The 18,387-nt window shown below is 37.3% G+C and overlaps 1 protein-coding gene across 1 annotated transcript; it reads left to right on the forward strand.

Moving 5' to 3' along the window:
- The first annotated feature begins 848 nt into the window (after positions 1-848).
- Positions 849-17,189, forward strand: LOC127164170 (oocyte zinc finger protein XlCOF6). The gene is made up of 3 exons (XM_051107946.1): positions 849-930; positions 1,531-1,682; positions 5,101-17,189. Exons 2-3 carry the CDS (start codon positions 1,592-1,594, stop codon positions 6,837-6,839), a joined length of 1,830 nt encoding a protein of 609 aa, XP_050963903.1. The 5' UTR covers positions 849-930; positions 1,531-1,591; the 3' UTR covers positions 6,840-17,189.
- Positions 17,190-18,387: the final 1,198 nt, after the last annotated feature.

Raw genomic sequence — 18,387 nt, forward strand, 5'->3', positions numbered from 1 at the left:
ATTTGTATTGTGAAAATTGCTATATAAATAAATGTGAATTGAAATGAATTTAGTGGGTTTAAGTATTTTAATTGTTGTTTCATTGAATTGTTTTTGTTCTTGTTTCTGTATTATCACCAATTTTAGGCTGATTTTATCTTACCTTTTTGTATTATGATTTTATAAAATGAAATTGTCAAACAGACTATTTTAAAAATGTCCGTAGTACCTTTCTGTGCCTTAAACAACATAGTCTGTGGTAGAGAAGGCTCTCAAATTTTCTCAAAAATATCTTAATTTGTGTTTTTTTTTTCTTTTTATGTGGTACCATATAACCCAGGGGTGCTCAACTCTGTTCCTAGAGATCTACCTTTCTGCAGAGTTCAGCTCCAACCCTGATTAAACACAGCTGAACCAACTAATTAGGATCTGAATGAGCCTTTGATAATTATAGAACAGATGTGTTTGATCAGGGTTGGAACTAAACTCTGCAGGAAGGTAGATCTCCAGGAACAGGGTCGGGCACCCCTGATATAACACATAAGGAAATAACACATTTATTGTAAGGACATAATTTATTGTAAGGTCATATTTATTGTATGGACACATACTGTAACGATGTGATCTGTCTAGAGCCACTAAAAATAACTGGTAAAACTCTACATGTGTCAGAATGCTAGATATATAGTTTCTTAACTACATATTAAAGAGGGAATCTCACACTCTTTTAGTAGTAGTTCTTACTATTTTAAACACATTAATGCACAACATATATTTAAATATGTATTTCACCAAGAAATCATCTTTAAACTCCTCTGATATAACTTTTTTCTGTGCACTTTTGTTATTTTAGACACTAGCATGTAGACGAGACTTTTATTTTATCCAAGTGAAATGACGTCATAAGACTGTGCCGCACTCCAGCATCTGTTGTGACTCGGATGAAGACAGGTTTGTGTTTTTAAGAATGTTTGTGTTTGTATCAATGTAACCAGTTCTGGCAATTTTGTAGCTGTTACAAGCGATATAAAATGGCTTGATTATTGTAGAATTAAACATTGTAATACTTTATGTAACATTAATAAACGTTATCTTTATGAGTAAAGCGCATCCGTTTATGAAAAGATGTGTTTCATATCGCTCCCTATACCATGAATCATTTTATCGTGAAGACGAATTCGGTCACTGGCAAGTAGTGATGGAGAAACTGAGATTTATGAACTCCGAGTCCATCGTTTCATTGTTCGCAAAATGATTCAGTGATTCGAAGCGCAAATGGAACAAACACAAACGTGTAATGATAACTTTTACAGACGTAATGAATGATAGTGATAGTGATAATGATAATGATAATGATGATAATAATAATAATAATAATGTAAAGCATAGATGACTAAATATGAAATGCCTGGGTAATGTGTATTCATGTAGTGCTAGTTTTGGTTTGTTTTTGTTTTTGTCTAATCAGAGTTCACTCTTACTCCCTTACCAGTGCACAAACAGAGATTTCGTTTTATTTTTCTTTCTGTTAATTATTCTCATTTTAAACAGGAAAGTGTGCAAAGACACAGAAAAACGTGTGATGAAGCTGAGATCTACGTGACATACTATTATGAAGATGGCATTTATTAAAGAGGAGAGTGAAGACATGAAGATTGAAGAAGCATTTAGTGTGAAACAAGAGGAAACTGAGGAACAAACAGGTTGGTTTTCATTCTTAAAGCTGAACTCACTCATTTGAGCCATATTAAAACATCCAGCTTTACAGAAATGAATGGTATTTATGAAGAATGTCATATGAGCATCTGAATTAAAGCAGTTTTATTTGACATAGAATGGACCTTATGTTGCGATCACATGAACAAACATATATATATGAAGAGTTTGGTTGCAAAACGCGATAAACGCCATTTTTTGACATTTGGATTTTATTATTGGAAATCACTGTTCAGATGTACCTTAATCTATGTGTGAATTGCTGCCATTAATACAATTCAAGAATGTACATTTCAGGCCTACTATAAAATGTATTTTTTCACAAAACGCGATATCCGCCAGACCAGTTTCTTTACAAAGTGCGATATAACCAGGGTTCGAAATTAACACCCGCCAACCCGCCAAATGCGGGTTAAAAATCATTTTGGCGGGTATTGATAAAAACTTACCAGCCAGTTTGGCCGGTGAAGCATGAGCCAATCATGCAAATCATGTCAGAGACGCTCTGGGTCGTTTGTCCCCTCCGTCCTACATTTCACATGAACACTACACTACGGGTGACGTTTTAGATACCTATTGGCAGCAGCGCGCAGATACTGTACGCTTCGGTTTGCGGGTCCAATCAACGACGACAAGAGCGCGAAAATACAAACAAGAAATAGGAAATATCGGATGAGCAAAGAGGACTGAGCTGCACAGCGAAATAAGCTAAAATCAAAATGCTGCGGTGGTTAGGACAGACGTCAGGATCACGCGAGCGCAGCATCCCCTGGGAAGAGAGTCAATGCCGGTGAAGTGCTCCGAGTTTGCTCATTGATTTAACGATAATATCAAAACAAAAAACATATATTTTTAAAAAGAGGATTCAATAGGCTAACTAAAAAACGTTTACCATTTACTTGTTTATACTGTAGGCGAGCTGTCAGTCACGTAGGCTACGTTTATAGCGTTTTGCAAAAAAAAAAAATAAAAAATAAAAAGTTATGTTATGTTGTGTATGTTCTGGCCAAAACTAACTCAGAATCTTATTATTATTAATCAATCTTTGTATATACTATTCCATATATTTATGATGTATTGTTTTTTTTAACCAATTTAAGATGTTTGACAATGTTAAGATAAATATGTTGCATTTTGGCATGGTTTTTGACTTATTTATGAACTATTTATGGACATAAAATTAAATAAAAAATATCCTGGATTTGAAAAATATTGTGTCCCTGGCCTTCACTGAGCTCAAGTAATAGTTTAATGTACAAAAATTGTGAATGAACTTGACTGTTGATGTCTTAAATAATAATGTCAAATAACCAACATTTCTCAAAATGGATATATCTCGTTTTGCAACGAAACTCTTCATATATATATATATATATATATATATATATACACACACACACACACACACACATACAGATACAAAATTAGTTAATTAAGTACTGGCGCTGTCTGTGAACCAGCAGTACACGTCACGTACACATGTTCCCAGTGTTTAACATTTTTATGTAAATTATGGCAAAAGCAGAAAATAATAAATCCTGCTGTTCGTTTTGAAAACAGTTTATGAAAAGGAAAAATTAAATTAGCTCCACACTATGCTCGTTGAAGGCAGTGACGTCAAATTATGCAGTCTGATGTAAATACTAGGGATGTGCGCAACGACTAATTTGCTAGTCGTTTGAAGGAAAGTTTTGTATCCGACTAGTCAACTAGTCTAAAGGCAAGATACCACCAAAAGATGGTAAGAAAAATTCATCCAGCATATTAAAACACAAGTCAAAAACAAAAGGAACATTTATCAAGGAATAGCATTAAAACAGCTTTTAAAAACTTGCGTCATGTAGGCTATGTCGTTTAAAAAAAATACAACGCCCATTTGACTGACTCGAGCATGCGTTTTTGTTCAGTAAGTTATCGACGTGGTCTGGTACCCTATGAAAAAATGCGCTTGGCAGGAACTGAAGTTGCACGCACACAGAGATAAATTAAAAAGCAAGCCGATAGAGTTTGAAAAAGTGCCTGGACATCCCACCCCACCACCGAAGTGGATCTTCATTTAGAGGAATAGATGCGCGAATGGGATCGCAGTGGTGACAGATTGTCTGAATGCCGTGATTGACATTTCGTAGCCTTGGCTATCCTCTAAGCTAACGCCTACGACGTACATCGCTCCAGTAGAGCTATTGTAAGCCAGTTTGATATTACAGTTTACACAAAACTTTTCAGATTCCTTTAAAAATAATCCCACACCTTGCTAGTCTTTCGCGTGGTCTTGAGGTCTCTATACGGGCATTCAAGGTCTGCAGTAAAAACATAGTTTTCACCCAGAACCACTTTTAGAAACAATATATTATTTTTCAAACGTCTAATTTGAACTTATTTAAATGTTTTAAATGTAACATTAAAATTATGCCATTTTTAATGATAAAATCATGTTTTTTCTGTCGTGTAGTCGACTATTGTTTTCAGTGTCGACTAGTAGGAGCTGTACTGTTTAGTCGACTAGTCGACTAGACCCGCACATCTCTAGTAAATACAAAAAACAAATAAAATAAAGAGAGAAATCATTCATTGCTCAATGATTAACTTTTGTAGCTTTATTAATATAGTATAGTTTATATAGTTTATGCATACAAAATAATACTTCATGTGATGATCGTTTTTAAGTTCACTATTTTTTTAACGTCTATTAAATGATAAAAAATCAATGTAATGTTGAATAATTAATGGCTAAATTTGAGGGGAAATGCATTTAAAAGGGATAATTCACCCAAAAATGAAAATTCTACCCTCATGTCAAACACATAAGACCATCGTTCCTGCTCGGAACACAAATTAAGATATTTTTGATGAAATCTGAAAGCTTTTTGATTGTGCATGGACAGCATCACAACTGAAATGTTCACTGGTGATTATTTTCATTATCGATTATTACAGAAAATCAGTAACACTCTGTACTAACTTGACAGTTTGTCGTGAGGAAATATAAAACTGAGTATCCTTGGCATAACATTGTGAACTCTATTGATAATGTCCCTTAGGGTCAGCATATTGTTTACACAAAGTATTAGTAGTCGCATAGATTTAAGGCCTAAACCGTGCTAATGCTTATTGACAAATGAAAACATACTTCTCAAACTATCCAAAACAGTTTTGTGATATGCCAAAAGAGCTAACAGCGCTAGAAATACTCTTAATGAAATGCCAAAACCAGGTGTAACTTTAATACTTGATAGTCCTTAAACCCTGACTAAAATTGTTCACAAGTACCACAAATATTCTGATATTTTAAACATGAATGGAGCTACTTGAAAAACACCAAGGTTTTTATATTTTTGTCTTGGTATTTATGTCTGTTGCTTTGAGCCATTCAACTGCCATTAACTTGTCTTTTTTTTGCTTTAGACCTGATGGCACCGAAAGAAGAGAGGCAAGAACTGACAAATAGAGGACAGAAAGATCAATATGAGAGACATGATTTCATGACTGTGGAAAAATCCATACAGACTGAAACAACTTCATCACGAATAAAAGTTCAGAAGACCGAACCTAACATTTGCTTCACCTGCCATCAGTGTGGAAAGAGTTTCAATCAAAAGCACAACCTTAAAAACCACATGAAAACTCACACTGGAGAGAAGCCTTTTACATGCCAACAGTGTGGAAAGTGTTTCTCCCACACAGGAAACCTTAATTCCCACATAAAAAGTCACACTGGAGAAAAGCCTTTCACCTGCCAACAGTGCGGAAAGAGTTTTGCACATAAAAAAACCCTTCATTCCCACATAAACGGTCACACTGGAGAGAAGCCATTCACATGTGATCAGTGTGGGAAGAGTTTCAGACATAAAGTAACCCTTAATTCCCACACAAAGAGAGAACACTCAGGAGAAAATGGTTTTGTATGTCAGCAGTGTGGAGATAGTTTCAGTTGTAAAGTAACCCTCAAAACACATGAGAGACTTCACACTGCAGAGAAGCCTTTTACCTGCACACAGTGTGGAAAGAGCTTCACACAGAAAGCACACCTTGATTACCACATGAGAATTCACACTGGAGAGAAGCCATTTCCATGTGATCAGTGTGGGAAAAGTTTCAGACATAAAGGACACCTTGATTCCCACATGAGAATTCACACTGGAGAGAAACCTTTTACCTGCACACTGTGTGGGAACAGCTTCTCACACAAAGGAAGTCTTACGTCGCACATGAGAATTCACACTGGAGAGAAGCCGTTTCCATGTGATCAGTGTGGGAAAAGTTTCAGATATAAAGCAACCCTTGATTCACATATGAAAAGTCACACTGGAGAGAGTGTTTATACCTGCAAACAGTGTGGAAATAGCTTCTCATGTAAAGCAACCTTTAATTCTCACATGAGAAGTCACACAGGAGAGAAGCCCTTCACTTGCAAACTGTGTGAGAAGAGCTTCTCACTAAAAGGAAATCTTACGGCTCACATGAAAACTCACACAGGAGAGAAGCCGTTCATGTGCGTTCAGTGTGGAAAATGTTTTAGACGTGAAATAACCCTTTCTAACCACATGAAGCTTCACTCAAGAGAGAACTGTTGTCATCAGTGTGGAAAGAGCTTCCCAGACAAGAGACGCCTTACCTGGCATTTAAAAAGTCACGCCCGAGAGACGTCTTTCACATGCCATGACTGTGGAAAGAGTTTCAGATTTAAAGGGAACCTCAAGACTCACATGAGAATTCACACTGGAGAGAAACCTTTCACCTGCGCTCACTGTGGAAAGAGTTTCAGTCAGAATGTAACCCTTCAGATTCACACGAGGCTTCACACTGGAGAGAAACCTTTCACGTGTCATCAATGTAAGAAGAGCTTCACATACAAAAGAGACCTGAGACGTCATTTCCAAACACATTCTGAGAAGAAATCGCAGTTCTCTGCGAGTGGAAAGAGACTTAGAAAAAGGAAAATTTTGAATAATCCACAGCACATTCGCTCTGGAGGAAAATTTATTTTGCCATCACATTTGAAGATACACCTAAAAAGTCAAGCAGATGTAAGACGTGTAAGATGTTTTTTATGTGGAAAGCTCTTCAGATGGCTCAGCAGTTTAAAATGGCACCAGAAAATACGCATCTGCCTGAAATTAAAGCAACGTTCACACCGCAGCTAAATGTGGATCAAATCTGACAGTCCACTTTCATGACAATTTGCTATAGTTCAGTTTATCTCTCATTTTTGTTTTGTCCTCTAAATATGAAATTCATCGTTGAAACTGTAGATTTTTGCATTCACAAATTAAAATTACACGTTGTTAAAGTTTCATTATTATTATTAGTTCTAAGTAAAAGTTCATTGTAACGTTCATCAATTATGAAACTCAATTTAGAAGGGAGAAAATAGTGTCGTTGTCCAGTTCAATTCAGTGTCAGTGTCAGTGTAGCCTAATTGATAAATTCAGAATATTATTTGTTTTTAAACCACAACTGAGCAGGCCGAAGGTGACAATGGTAAGGAACACGAACTCGGGTGACAGTAGTGGAGAAAAAACCTTGAGAGAACCCAGGCTCAGTTGGGAGGACCAGTTCTCCTCTTGCCTAAATGAACAAACACAGTTTAGCATTCAAGGCTCCATCTCAAGTCAGATTTTGTTGACTGATATCTAAAAATTATCATGACAGTTGGAGTTTTCCTTACTTAATGGGGTCATCGGATGCAAAGTTAAATTTTTCATGTTGTTTGAACGTTAATGTGTGTTGGCAGTGTATGTACAAATCTACCCTATAATGATAATAATCCAGGCAGTGGTTTTTAATTAATCTGTAAAAACAATATGCCATCCATCTCAGATGCCTGTCAGTGTGGCGTCACACTGACAGAGGCCACTCCCATGATAGTTGATTGACATGAGCGTCTTATCTCAGACCAGCTGTCACAGTCCAGTAACCTCCATTGTTTTGATGCCGGAGCAGGGATGTAAGTTAGATTGAGCGATTGAGGTGTTGTGTTGCTGGATGTAATAATGAACACAGTGGTCGTCATTTACTCCCGACATCTGAGCCGCTGAAGATGCAGTGGATTACATTTGTTTGTGAAGGGAATGCGGCTCCCGATCTACATATATCTGTCTATGTTAATGCAAAATTATTCGTGATCCAGCTTCACTTACAGCAGAAGTGAGTATAAGGTTTTTTTTATGAATCTTTGCGATCGCCTTTCCATATAACGTAGTAGTTAGGAAGTTTAGCGGCTAAATGTGGCTAAAGTAAAGAGGCTCGTCACTCCACAGAGAGAAGAGAGGGGCGGGGCGAGCAGAACTTATTTGCATTTAAAGAAACAACCCCTTAGAATGAGATGATTTTTGCAGAGCTCATTTTGACAAGGTAAAAATGGTGTTGTTTTACACTACCATTGAGAATTTTTAACAAAAGTATATTATAGACTTTTCATTAAGACCCTAAAGAATCATCAACTTGTGGAAAATGGGCATCCGATGACCCCTTTAAAGTTTGTATAACCAGGGGTTAATTTAGGTTTGAGTCCAGCAGAGCTGAGCTCCTCTCTAAATGTCCAAACAGGTATATCCTGATGGTGCTCAGATACTTGTTCTTCAGTATCACAGTGTAGGTAGTGTTCCCCTTCCATACTCAAACTGACCTAACAAATACTAAATATAACTAATTTATTTTATCTCAGTAAAAGCAGTGGCCACCAAACAGCAGCAGGGTCGATGTGTGTCCAAATATATAGGAAAGAACATTTTGCTCAGCTTACCCATATACAATATAGCAATACTTACTACCTTCTTCTGTGATATTACGATCTTACATAGCAAAAGATAAGATGAATAAGGTGTTTTCTACATTGATTTCAGCACTAAAGTAAAACAATGCTCTTGCATCGCACAAGTTGAGTCCATCTTTATAACATTGCACATTTTTGGCGTAATTGGTGTCAAAATAGTTTGATTTAAAAAGATTATAATTATATTGGTTAGATGTCATTTTCAGAATGTTCTCCGCATATTACAAGAGCTTGTCACCCAGCGATAAACACACATAAAGATAGTGGGACTATCTTACAGATCCAATATAGGGATGACATTTTTGTGGGCGGTTCAAGTAGCAGTCTATGGAGCCTTGGAATAAAAAAAATATAAAAAAGGTTCGTTTGATTTTATATTTTAAAATTCTGACTTTATACTCTCAATTTCGAGTTTATATCCCACACTTCTGGCTTTTTTCCCACTCAGAATTAACAAACTCACAAGTTTTGAGTTAAATCGAGTTATAAATTCTGAATTACAATACTTATAGATATAAACTTGCATTTGCAAGAAAAAAGCCAGAATTGTGAGGTTAAATAAATAAATGTTGTGTAAAATGTTAATAGCAATAAATAATATTTCACGCTGTAACTGTAGGGCTAATACAATACGTAATAATTATCTAGACCTATTGTTTAAATCAAATTTATACTTTAAAAGTAGAGTAATCATAGCAGTTTTCATCCATAGTATGTTTAAACGTCTGCGTTTGGCTTCAAATGGTGTCTTTGATGACAGTATTCTATACAAATTATTTGCATTCCGATTTTGATATCAGAAGGCACAAAAATATTTTCCTCTTATTCCATGTATTTTCCTGTTTACCTCCACTTGTTACCAGTGTTTTTCTGCAACTACTACACGCACACAGCTGCAAGTGATGCAACTGTGACGTCTACTCCAAATTTAGTCTTTAGGATATTAAAATGTAAAAAGTAAACTAATGTAAAATCAACACAAAGAGACTATATGTAATTCAAATACAAATGTTTATTAGAATTCTTTTCTTAATTTGGAAAACAGTTCTCTCCATTTAAGCAACATATTTCCTATAAACCATCAAGATCCTCAAAGCTAATTCTTGGCCTGAAAGGAAAGGCATATTTCTTACAGAAATTAAACAAAACAAAACAAAAAAAAAAAAAAAAACACACATGTCTATATGTTAAAGTGCCGTTTGAATTTCAAAACTACCGAAGCCAATAAAAAAAAACAAATGTCTTCCATGTTTAAGTGAATTGCAGAAAGGTCCACAATATAGGCATTGCAAATACGGAAAAAGAAATAATAACAATAACAAATAAATAACACATCCAGTTGTACTTAATATAAAATAATATTGCTGAGAGTTCAGAACATTAGCTAGAAAAGTAGAAACAATTCAGCTTAGTCCTCCCTCACATTCTGCCAGCTGCTGAGATAGACCTGTCTGTTGACATTATCAGGGGACAATTTAGCTCTCTTCTTTTGAATGATGTGACCCGAGAGCGAGAACAACCTCTCACAAGGCACTGTGGTTGCAGGGGTTGACAAATAGTTGAGTGCAATGGGTGCCAGCCTGGCATGTGTTGCTTCTCTTATTGCCCACCACTGTAGCAGACACCCCTCCATGTCCATTTTGGGCTCTGCTTTGTAGTGGTTCAGACATTGTTCTATGGACTTTTCATCTTCATCTGTCTCTCAATCAGAAGAAACCAGCAAGACAGACATCCTTCTCTTCATTGGTGGCTGTTGCTCTGGAGTCTCGTTAGACTGTTGTTTTCCAGGACTTGTTGTCATTACCTGGTTGCTTACTCAAGTCCACACCTCATTGCTTTCATCTGTGGGAAGACACTTCAGGTCTTTAAACCTTGGGTCAAGAGCAGTAGTGATCTTCAGGCATGTGAGGTTGGTGCTGTCCTTCCTTTTAGCTAGGTCTGTGGTAAAATTGTTTTGGAATTTAACTACGTAGACTGGATCATTGTCTGTGCATAATTTTGTAATTTTGAACAAGTGGCACAAGCCTGGCAACACCACTGAACAGGAAACATACTGCTCTCCACCCAGCAGTTGCCAGTAAATTGGTACTAATTGCACAGAAACGCACTACCATACAAACACACACACATACCTACAGGGGGAGAGTGATCTAGAACAAACACAGAAAACAATTTTTTCTATTATATATATATATGTATGTATTTCTTTAAGTCCTTAAAGTTGACAAAGAGAGTCCAAGCAAACAAACAAGACAAAAATATAGACTTTGTCATTTACTTTTTGAAAAAAAAAAATGATCCAGTGTTAAAAGGTGCAAAAGTATGTGAATCTTTGCTTTCAGAATCTGTTGTGACAGATTACAACGACTTGTAAGAATTTTAGCCCATTCTTTAGTACTGAAACACTTGAACCCTGTGATGTTGGTGGGTTTCCTCCTAAGAACTGCTTGCTTCAGGCCCTTCCACAACTTTTTAAATGGATTAAGGTCCGGACTTTGAAACGGCCGTTCCAGAACATTACCTTTGTTCTTGTTTTACCATTTTTTGCTAGAATGACTTGTGATTGGGGTCGTTGTCATGACGCATGACCCACTATGTCTTTAGATTTTAGTTCATGGACAGATGTCCTGACATTTTCCTTTAACATTTGCTGGTATAATTCAGAATTTATTGTTCCATCAATGATGGCAAGTCGTCCTTGCCCAGATGCAGCAAAACAGGCCCAAACCATGATACTACCACCACCATGTTTTACAGATGGGATAAGGATCTTCTTATGCTGGAATGCATAACACTTTTTATTTAAACCAAAAATTATATTTTGATCTCATCTGTCCACAAAACATTTCTCCAGTAGCCTTCTGATTAGTCCACATGATCTTTATTAAACTGCAGACAGGCAGCAGTGTTTTTTGAAGAGTTGTGGCTTTCTCCTTGCAACCCTACAATGCACACCATGGTTGTTCATTGCTCTCCTGATGATGGACTCATGAACTTCAACATTAACCAATGTGAGAAAGGCCTTTAGTTGCTTAGAAGTTATCCTGAGGTTCTTTGCAACCTCGAAAACTATTATACATCTTGCTTTGGAGTGATCTTTGTTGGTCCACCACTTCTGGGAAGGGTAACTGTGGTCTAGAATTTTACTCCATTTGTACACAGTCTGTCTGACTGTGGATTTGTGAAGTACAAAATCTTTAGAGATGGTTTTGTAACCTTTTCCAGCTTGATGAGCAACAACAACAACTGTTTTTCTGAGGTCCTCTGAGATCTCCTTTGTTTGTGCCACTATTTACTTTCACAAACATGATCAGACTTTAATAGATCCCAGTTCTTTAAATAAAACAGGGCATAAACTGACACCTAATTGTCATCCTATTGACTGAAAACACTTCTGAACAGATAGACTCTAATTTCATCTTCAAATTAACTGCTAATCCTAGAGGTTCACATACTTTTGCATCTCACGAATATTTAACGCTGGATAATTTTTCATAATAAATAAATGACAAAGTATATATTTTCATCTCATTTGTTTAACTGGGTTCTCTGGGTAAACTTTTTGGTCATATTTATGCAGAAATATGGAAAATTCTAAAGGGTTCACAAACTTTCAAGCAGCACTTTATATATATTATAATTTTTAAGTGTCAGTGGAGATTCAACATATCTACTTTACCCTGAATTTTGTAAAGCTTCTATCTGGAAGAAGGTATATGGTCCCCAAAGTTTTTAAAACATGTCTTGATTTTGTATGTGTGGAACTCCTGTGTTTTTTGAGAAGCCATAGGAGAATTTCCACACTGGATATTGAAGTTAGAATAGAGTATAGAGCGTCCAAAGCTATTCTGTCAGGACCAAACCAATAGAAGGTCAATGTGACAGTTTTAATGAAAGCATTGTTTAGTGTAAAGAAGCAATGTTCACAACACACACTGCATGGCATCCTGATTCATATGGACCTGTGTAGTGGCAGACTGGTGCCCCTACAGTGGGTGCATGTGCAATGAAACTGGACCTCTGAGCAGTGGAAAAAGTTGTCTGGTCTGAATAGTTGTGTTTTCTTTTACATTATCTTTAATGGGGGATGTACTGGCACCAGAATTCACTGCTGGAAGATGGCAAACCAGTGGAAGGAGTGTGATGCTCTGGGCAATGTTCTACTGGTAAACCATGGCCTGGCCATTTATTTGAACATAAATTTGACATGTGCAACTAACAAAGCATTGCTACACACCAGGTACACCCCTTCATGACAATGATGTTTTCTGGTGAAAGTCGACTCTCTCAGCAGAATAATGTACCCTGCCACATTGCACAAATTGTATAGGAATGGTTTGAAGAACATGAGGAAGTGTTCAAGGTGTTGCCCTGGCCTCCAAATTCCACAGACCTCAATCCAGTTGAGCATCTGTGAGATATTCTGGACCAACAAGTTTTGCACATTAACAAGCGAGTCTGGGAAATCTCTTTGAAGCCAAATCTCTGTATAAATCAGAAGGCATGACTCACAATGTTCCTATCGATGACAGCGTTAGTCTCACATAGCCAGACCTTCAGACTGACGGCAGACTGGGAGCCGCTTTGAATGGCCAAGGCTTACTCAAGAGGCCATATGACCAGTGTTAAATTTGTCAGCAAATTTTAATACAGTCTTAGTCATAGTCTTTTGACTAAAATGCCATTTAGTTTTAGTCATATTTTAGTAATTTGTTTTAGTTTTAGTCTATTTTTAAGTCGACAAAATCTACAGTAGATGTAGTAGGCTAAAATCTAATTTCTAAAATCTTGTTACAGTGTAATGCATTTATTAAGCATTTCTCTAAAATTACCAAACGTATAGATTTGATATTAAGGTTTTATCATAACAGACATAGATTTAACTGCTGTGACCCGCAACATGCCTATATATATATTAAAATAAAATGTAACCACTTCTCATAAAAAAAAAAAAAAACAAGAACATGGTCTTCTTTTCAACAGCTTTACCACATTCTTCATTTTTTCCAGCAGACATATTAATTTATCTAAATAAATTAAGATTAATCTTTATAAGGGCTACTAAAGTGATTCAGTCAAGAGCAGTGAGTGATTTTTCTGTCTTTATTTTGTTGCTTAACATCAATGCCACAGACCAGAGCCGATACTGACCTCCCTGGGGCACCTAAGCAAAATTATGCTAAGGGGCTCTCCTACCTCCTACCTTAACTTTGGCTCCCTCAACAGCCTGGGCATTTTCAGCATCAGCATGGGCACTAGTCTGTTTAGGCTGCCTAGAAGAAACTGAGAAAGTATGTCACATAGTTAGTTTAGCAGTCATTTACAAAAATGCAATCCTGCCATATAGTTGTACATATTACTAAATATGTAAACATTTGAATGTTTGAATTAAAATCTTGCCATCAAAATATTACTTTTCTGCACTTTCTTGGTCATTCATTTGGACATAAATTGGAATGGTGTTCCCTTGTGAAAATCGACTCTCTCAGCAGAATAATGCACCCTTTCACAGTGTGCAAATTGTATAGGAGTGGTTTGAAGAACATGATAAAGGTGTTGCCCTGGCCTCCAAATTCCCCAGTTGAGCACCTATGAGATACTGTAAGACATTTCTTGAGGCAAAATCATCAATGATGTCATCGTAGGACAGGTGTTTCCCTACGTCATGATTTATACTCATGCTGGCCAGTCCACTCAAACGACATGGAAGTCCTCAGGTAGCTTTTGATGAGCTTTAATTTTGAAAAACTCCTCTTTAAGATGCCACTGTTACTGGTAGTGTGGCTGCAATTCTTAAGGCTATCCAAAGATTAGGATAGAGCTCCTCCAGGTTTTTCTCACTGAGAAAAGCAAAGCAGCTCAAAGGCAGTCATCTTATCTGATGGCAGATCCGGTATATTCTGAATCTCAAGTGCCAGATCTATTACACTGATGTCACAGTCATCTTTGAAGGTTAGAGTGTTTTGAACTTCCATGCACTGAGTCTTTAAAGACTCACTGGACATCTGAGAGGCATTGCTGAGATTCAAGAGCACTTCATATTTGGTTTTCACCTGTTTGAGTGTTTCAAATCTCTCATCCATGGTTGTCAAAGCAGAGTCGACCACAATGTTAAAGAAGTTAACTTCCAGGTTTTTCAGTGCATTAGTTACTGGTTCATCAGAGCTTAAATGTCTCTTGCTGTTTCTCAGTGTCTTCTTTTTCAAAACGGCCTCTACATTCATGTCTTCACATATGCTTTTGACTGTTGTCTTGGCCTCAGAGAATCCAGCTTCTCTGTAGGTAGTGAGGGAGGCCTTTGCTTTTTTAAATTAAATTCACTGCAATATCCAACTGTATTGGGGAAAATTGGAGGAGCTTGTTCACCTTGTTTGTAACTTTCTCTGCAAGTGCTTGTGGCTTTGGCTACTGGATCGTTGATTGTCTGTCTGATTTCCAATAATGCTTCCCGAACCTCAGAAGCCTGATACCTGATTGCATGAACACATTAGTGCCTACTCTCCCATCTTGTGTCACTCCATTACTTCACAGTTACGTTTACGTGTTTCTTTAAAACACTCCATCTTTGTGTGTCAGTGGAAAAGAAGCTGAACAGCTTTTGCACATGCCCAAAAAACCCAGCTGCATCTTTTGAAGATTTGGCAGGTTTTTCTCTGGTACCAATATATCCACAAGCCGAAGGTTGTTTAACTGTATTCCTCTACCATGTCTCCACGATCTAGCCAAGACAATTTGTGATTTTGGCACATGCGAAGCAGGGTTGACATACTGCAGATAGGAGTTCCTTAACTCTAGAAGGTTTTCTAGTGAATATTGCTGGTCACTGTCACCAAAATGTAGACCATTTCTCACTCTAACCTGTAGGCCGGCTTGTTCCCCAAGCTTTCTGCTGCTGTGACGTTTCTTTCTATGATGCCCTAACAAGCACCACATATCTGCCGTTGTAAATGACATGGGTTGTAGTTGTGGACTGGACTACCACTCGTCCTGTATGCTTTGTTTCATGATCACTGTCCGCAAACTGAGTAAAGTATACCGATCGTATACTATGTGAGAACAGTCAATAAAATTAATTAAATAAACGCCTAGTAATAAAAAATAAATAAGAGACACAACACGGGAGTGACAACATGCCGACTGGTAACCATGCACCTTCTTGCTTTCCTACAATGAAAATGGGCAAACATGGCTCTGGGAAATTATTTTGAGCATTCTGGCTTGTACTCCTTGGTGCTTGCCCTTCATATTTGCCCCATTATCAAAAGCGTGCCCTCTACAGTCTTCAAATGGAACCTTCAGATCGTTCAGCTTATCTAAGATGACTGTGGGCAGATTCAAGCCTGTTGTAACCTCAACATTTACAAAGCCAAGGAAGTGTTCCTTGATTTCTGGCTTTCCCTTTAAATCCACACTTCTCAGAATAATGGACAGTTGCTCCTGATGACTAATGTCAGGTGTACAGTCCAAGATAAAAGAGAAGTACTTTGAGCCTCTTACTTGAGTCACTATTGCTTCTACAGGTGTGGGTCTGAGCAAGCTAGTGCTTGCTGAAGCTGACTGTACTTCACCTGGATCTGTACTAGCACTTGCTGAAGATGGCTAGTGCTAGTACTGCCTGAAGCTTACTGTACTGGGTCTGTGCTAGTACTGGCTGAGGCTGGATGTGGGTCAACTGAGTCTGTGCTGGTACTGGCTGATGATCCAGCATCTCCTCTGCTGACAAACTTAAGCTGGCTTCCTCAGATTACCTTCTATAGATTTTCAAATATAAATACTATTTATACTACGGCGTGGATATTGCAATATTTAGCTAACGAAAATGCAGTTGCTGATATCAAGAATTTACATATTAAGAAATTTAATTTCTGATAATATGACATCATTGTTGATTAGTTGATATCAAGAATTAATGTTTGTACTAGTGAAAATGTAATTCCTGTTATCAAGAATAGACACTGCTACTAGTAAAACTTTCTTTTTATTCTTATTCACATTTTAAATAAAATTAGATATTTAAAATTTTAAAATTAAATTCTTAATAGTCTATCAAAAATGCATATCCTGTGAATGAATAAAGGTCACTGAGTTTTATAGTATGCATGTTACGTGTTACGTGTTACTTGATGTTTATTATATCCTGGGATGTGCATCCATATTGACCAGAATGCCCAGCTAATCAACATTTTGAGTTTAACATATAAATCAATAGTCAATCTCACATAAGTGCAGAGTTGTAATCTTGACTGAAATACTTGCCTTGTCCAAATACCCACACTTACGGTCTTGGCCACTTGAAAGCGTTTGCACACGACAGGAAGTAAGTGTGCAAGACTGTCCCAGGTCTTAAACCTGTGCAGTGCAAACTAAATCCAAACTATGTTGAATACCGCTCAGGAGCAGTATTCTAGGCTTAGTGTATCCCATCATGTATCATGTTCTGGAAATAAATCGTGAGACTTTTTGCCAAGATCTTGCGAAAGGTCACAGAAACCTTTCCAATGTAAGTTAAATATTAATATAATACTTAGATATTACATCTAATTTGGTAGAAACACAAAGCGTTGCACGTTTTATTGGTGCAAAGATGAGTAGTGGTGATATTTATTTAGTACAACATTTGCAACTGCTTTTTATCACTTAATTAGAAGCACCACAAATTAAGTTGAGTCATCTGTTATAGGGACTACTGAACAGACACTTAGACGTTTATTTTAAAATAGAAAGTTAAAATAAATTTATAAAATAAAAATTGAAATTATTGAAAATAAAACTAAAGCTCTGAAAAAAAAAAAAAAAAAACTTGCATTTTTACAACACTATAAGTGTGTCCCTTCAGGTAATGAAAAGTTCGACACACACTTGTGGTCTTCATCCTCACTTGAAAACTTGGGCTAAATACAGGAAATACGTCATATAAGTGGTCAAGTGCAAAGACCGCAAATGTGAGTATTTGGACAAGGCAACTGTCAGTGTTTTGGGCCTATTTTGCCCCCATAGTCCTTCCTGTGTTTCCTTATTTGGTCATTTTCCTGTCCTTGTTTAGTTTGATTGATTTCAGGTGTCTCTAATTTATTTAACGTCTGTTGTTAAACGTTATCCTTGTGTATTTCATCCCATTCTGCATGTGTAGTATTCCTTTGGTTGATTTATTAAAAGTACTTTTCAAGTTATTCCAACGTTTCCACGAGTCCTCACTCCTACGCCTTGTGACACGTGACAGAACAGCGGACTCAATTACAAGATGAACTGGGCTGAGGACTACCTCCTGGAGATCCAGCAGGATGAGTGACCTTTGGAGCAGTATGTGGAGGAGTTCCTGAGCATGATCGATCTGATGAGATGGAGTGATCCCATGATCAATGTGTGCTTCTGGATGGGACTAAAATATACAATTTTTTGATTCCTTTTTTCTGACTCCTGACAATTTCCGCAGACCTGTAGCGGATATCATAAATTATGTCTTTGAGTTACTGTAAGTGGTTCCAACTTTGTTGATGCGGAGCATCATCAATCGGAAGCATGTGAAAGCTCCGTCTCACCACCAGCCAGCACTCTCCACATGCAGCTCCAATGAGCCCGCTCCCTCCATTCCTCCCATGCTTCCTTGAGTTCTACAAAGCCCCTCCTTAGACCTCGAGACAGATCAAGAGATGCACTGCACAACTAGTTTAGCAAGACAGACTAGAGAGAAATGTACATAAACTTAACTTCACTGTACACAAGTTTACCTGATTGCTGTTGCCGCAGTTCAGTCTCATGGTGAGTTTTTCCTCTTTTCGTGACCTGAAGGATAGTTCAGTTTTATTCTCTCATCTAAGTTGTAAACACTCACACGCAATTTGACACGAGGGAGGAGAGGCGGGGCCCTATGCACCTTGCGTATTGAGAATATAGGGGCGAAAGGGTCTGCCACAGAA

This window comes from Labeo rohita, chromosome 4, assembly GCF_022985175.1.
Source record: "Labeo rohita strain BAU-BD-2019 chromosome 4, IGBB_LRoh.1.0, whole genome shotgun sequence".
Taxonomy (NCBI): Eukaryota; Metazoa; Chordata; class Actinopteri; order Cypriniformes; family Cyprinidae; genus Labeo; species Labeo rohita.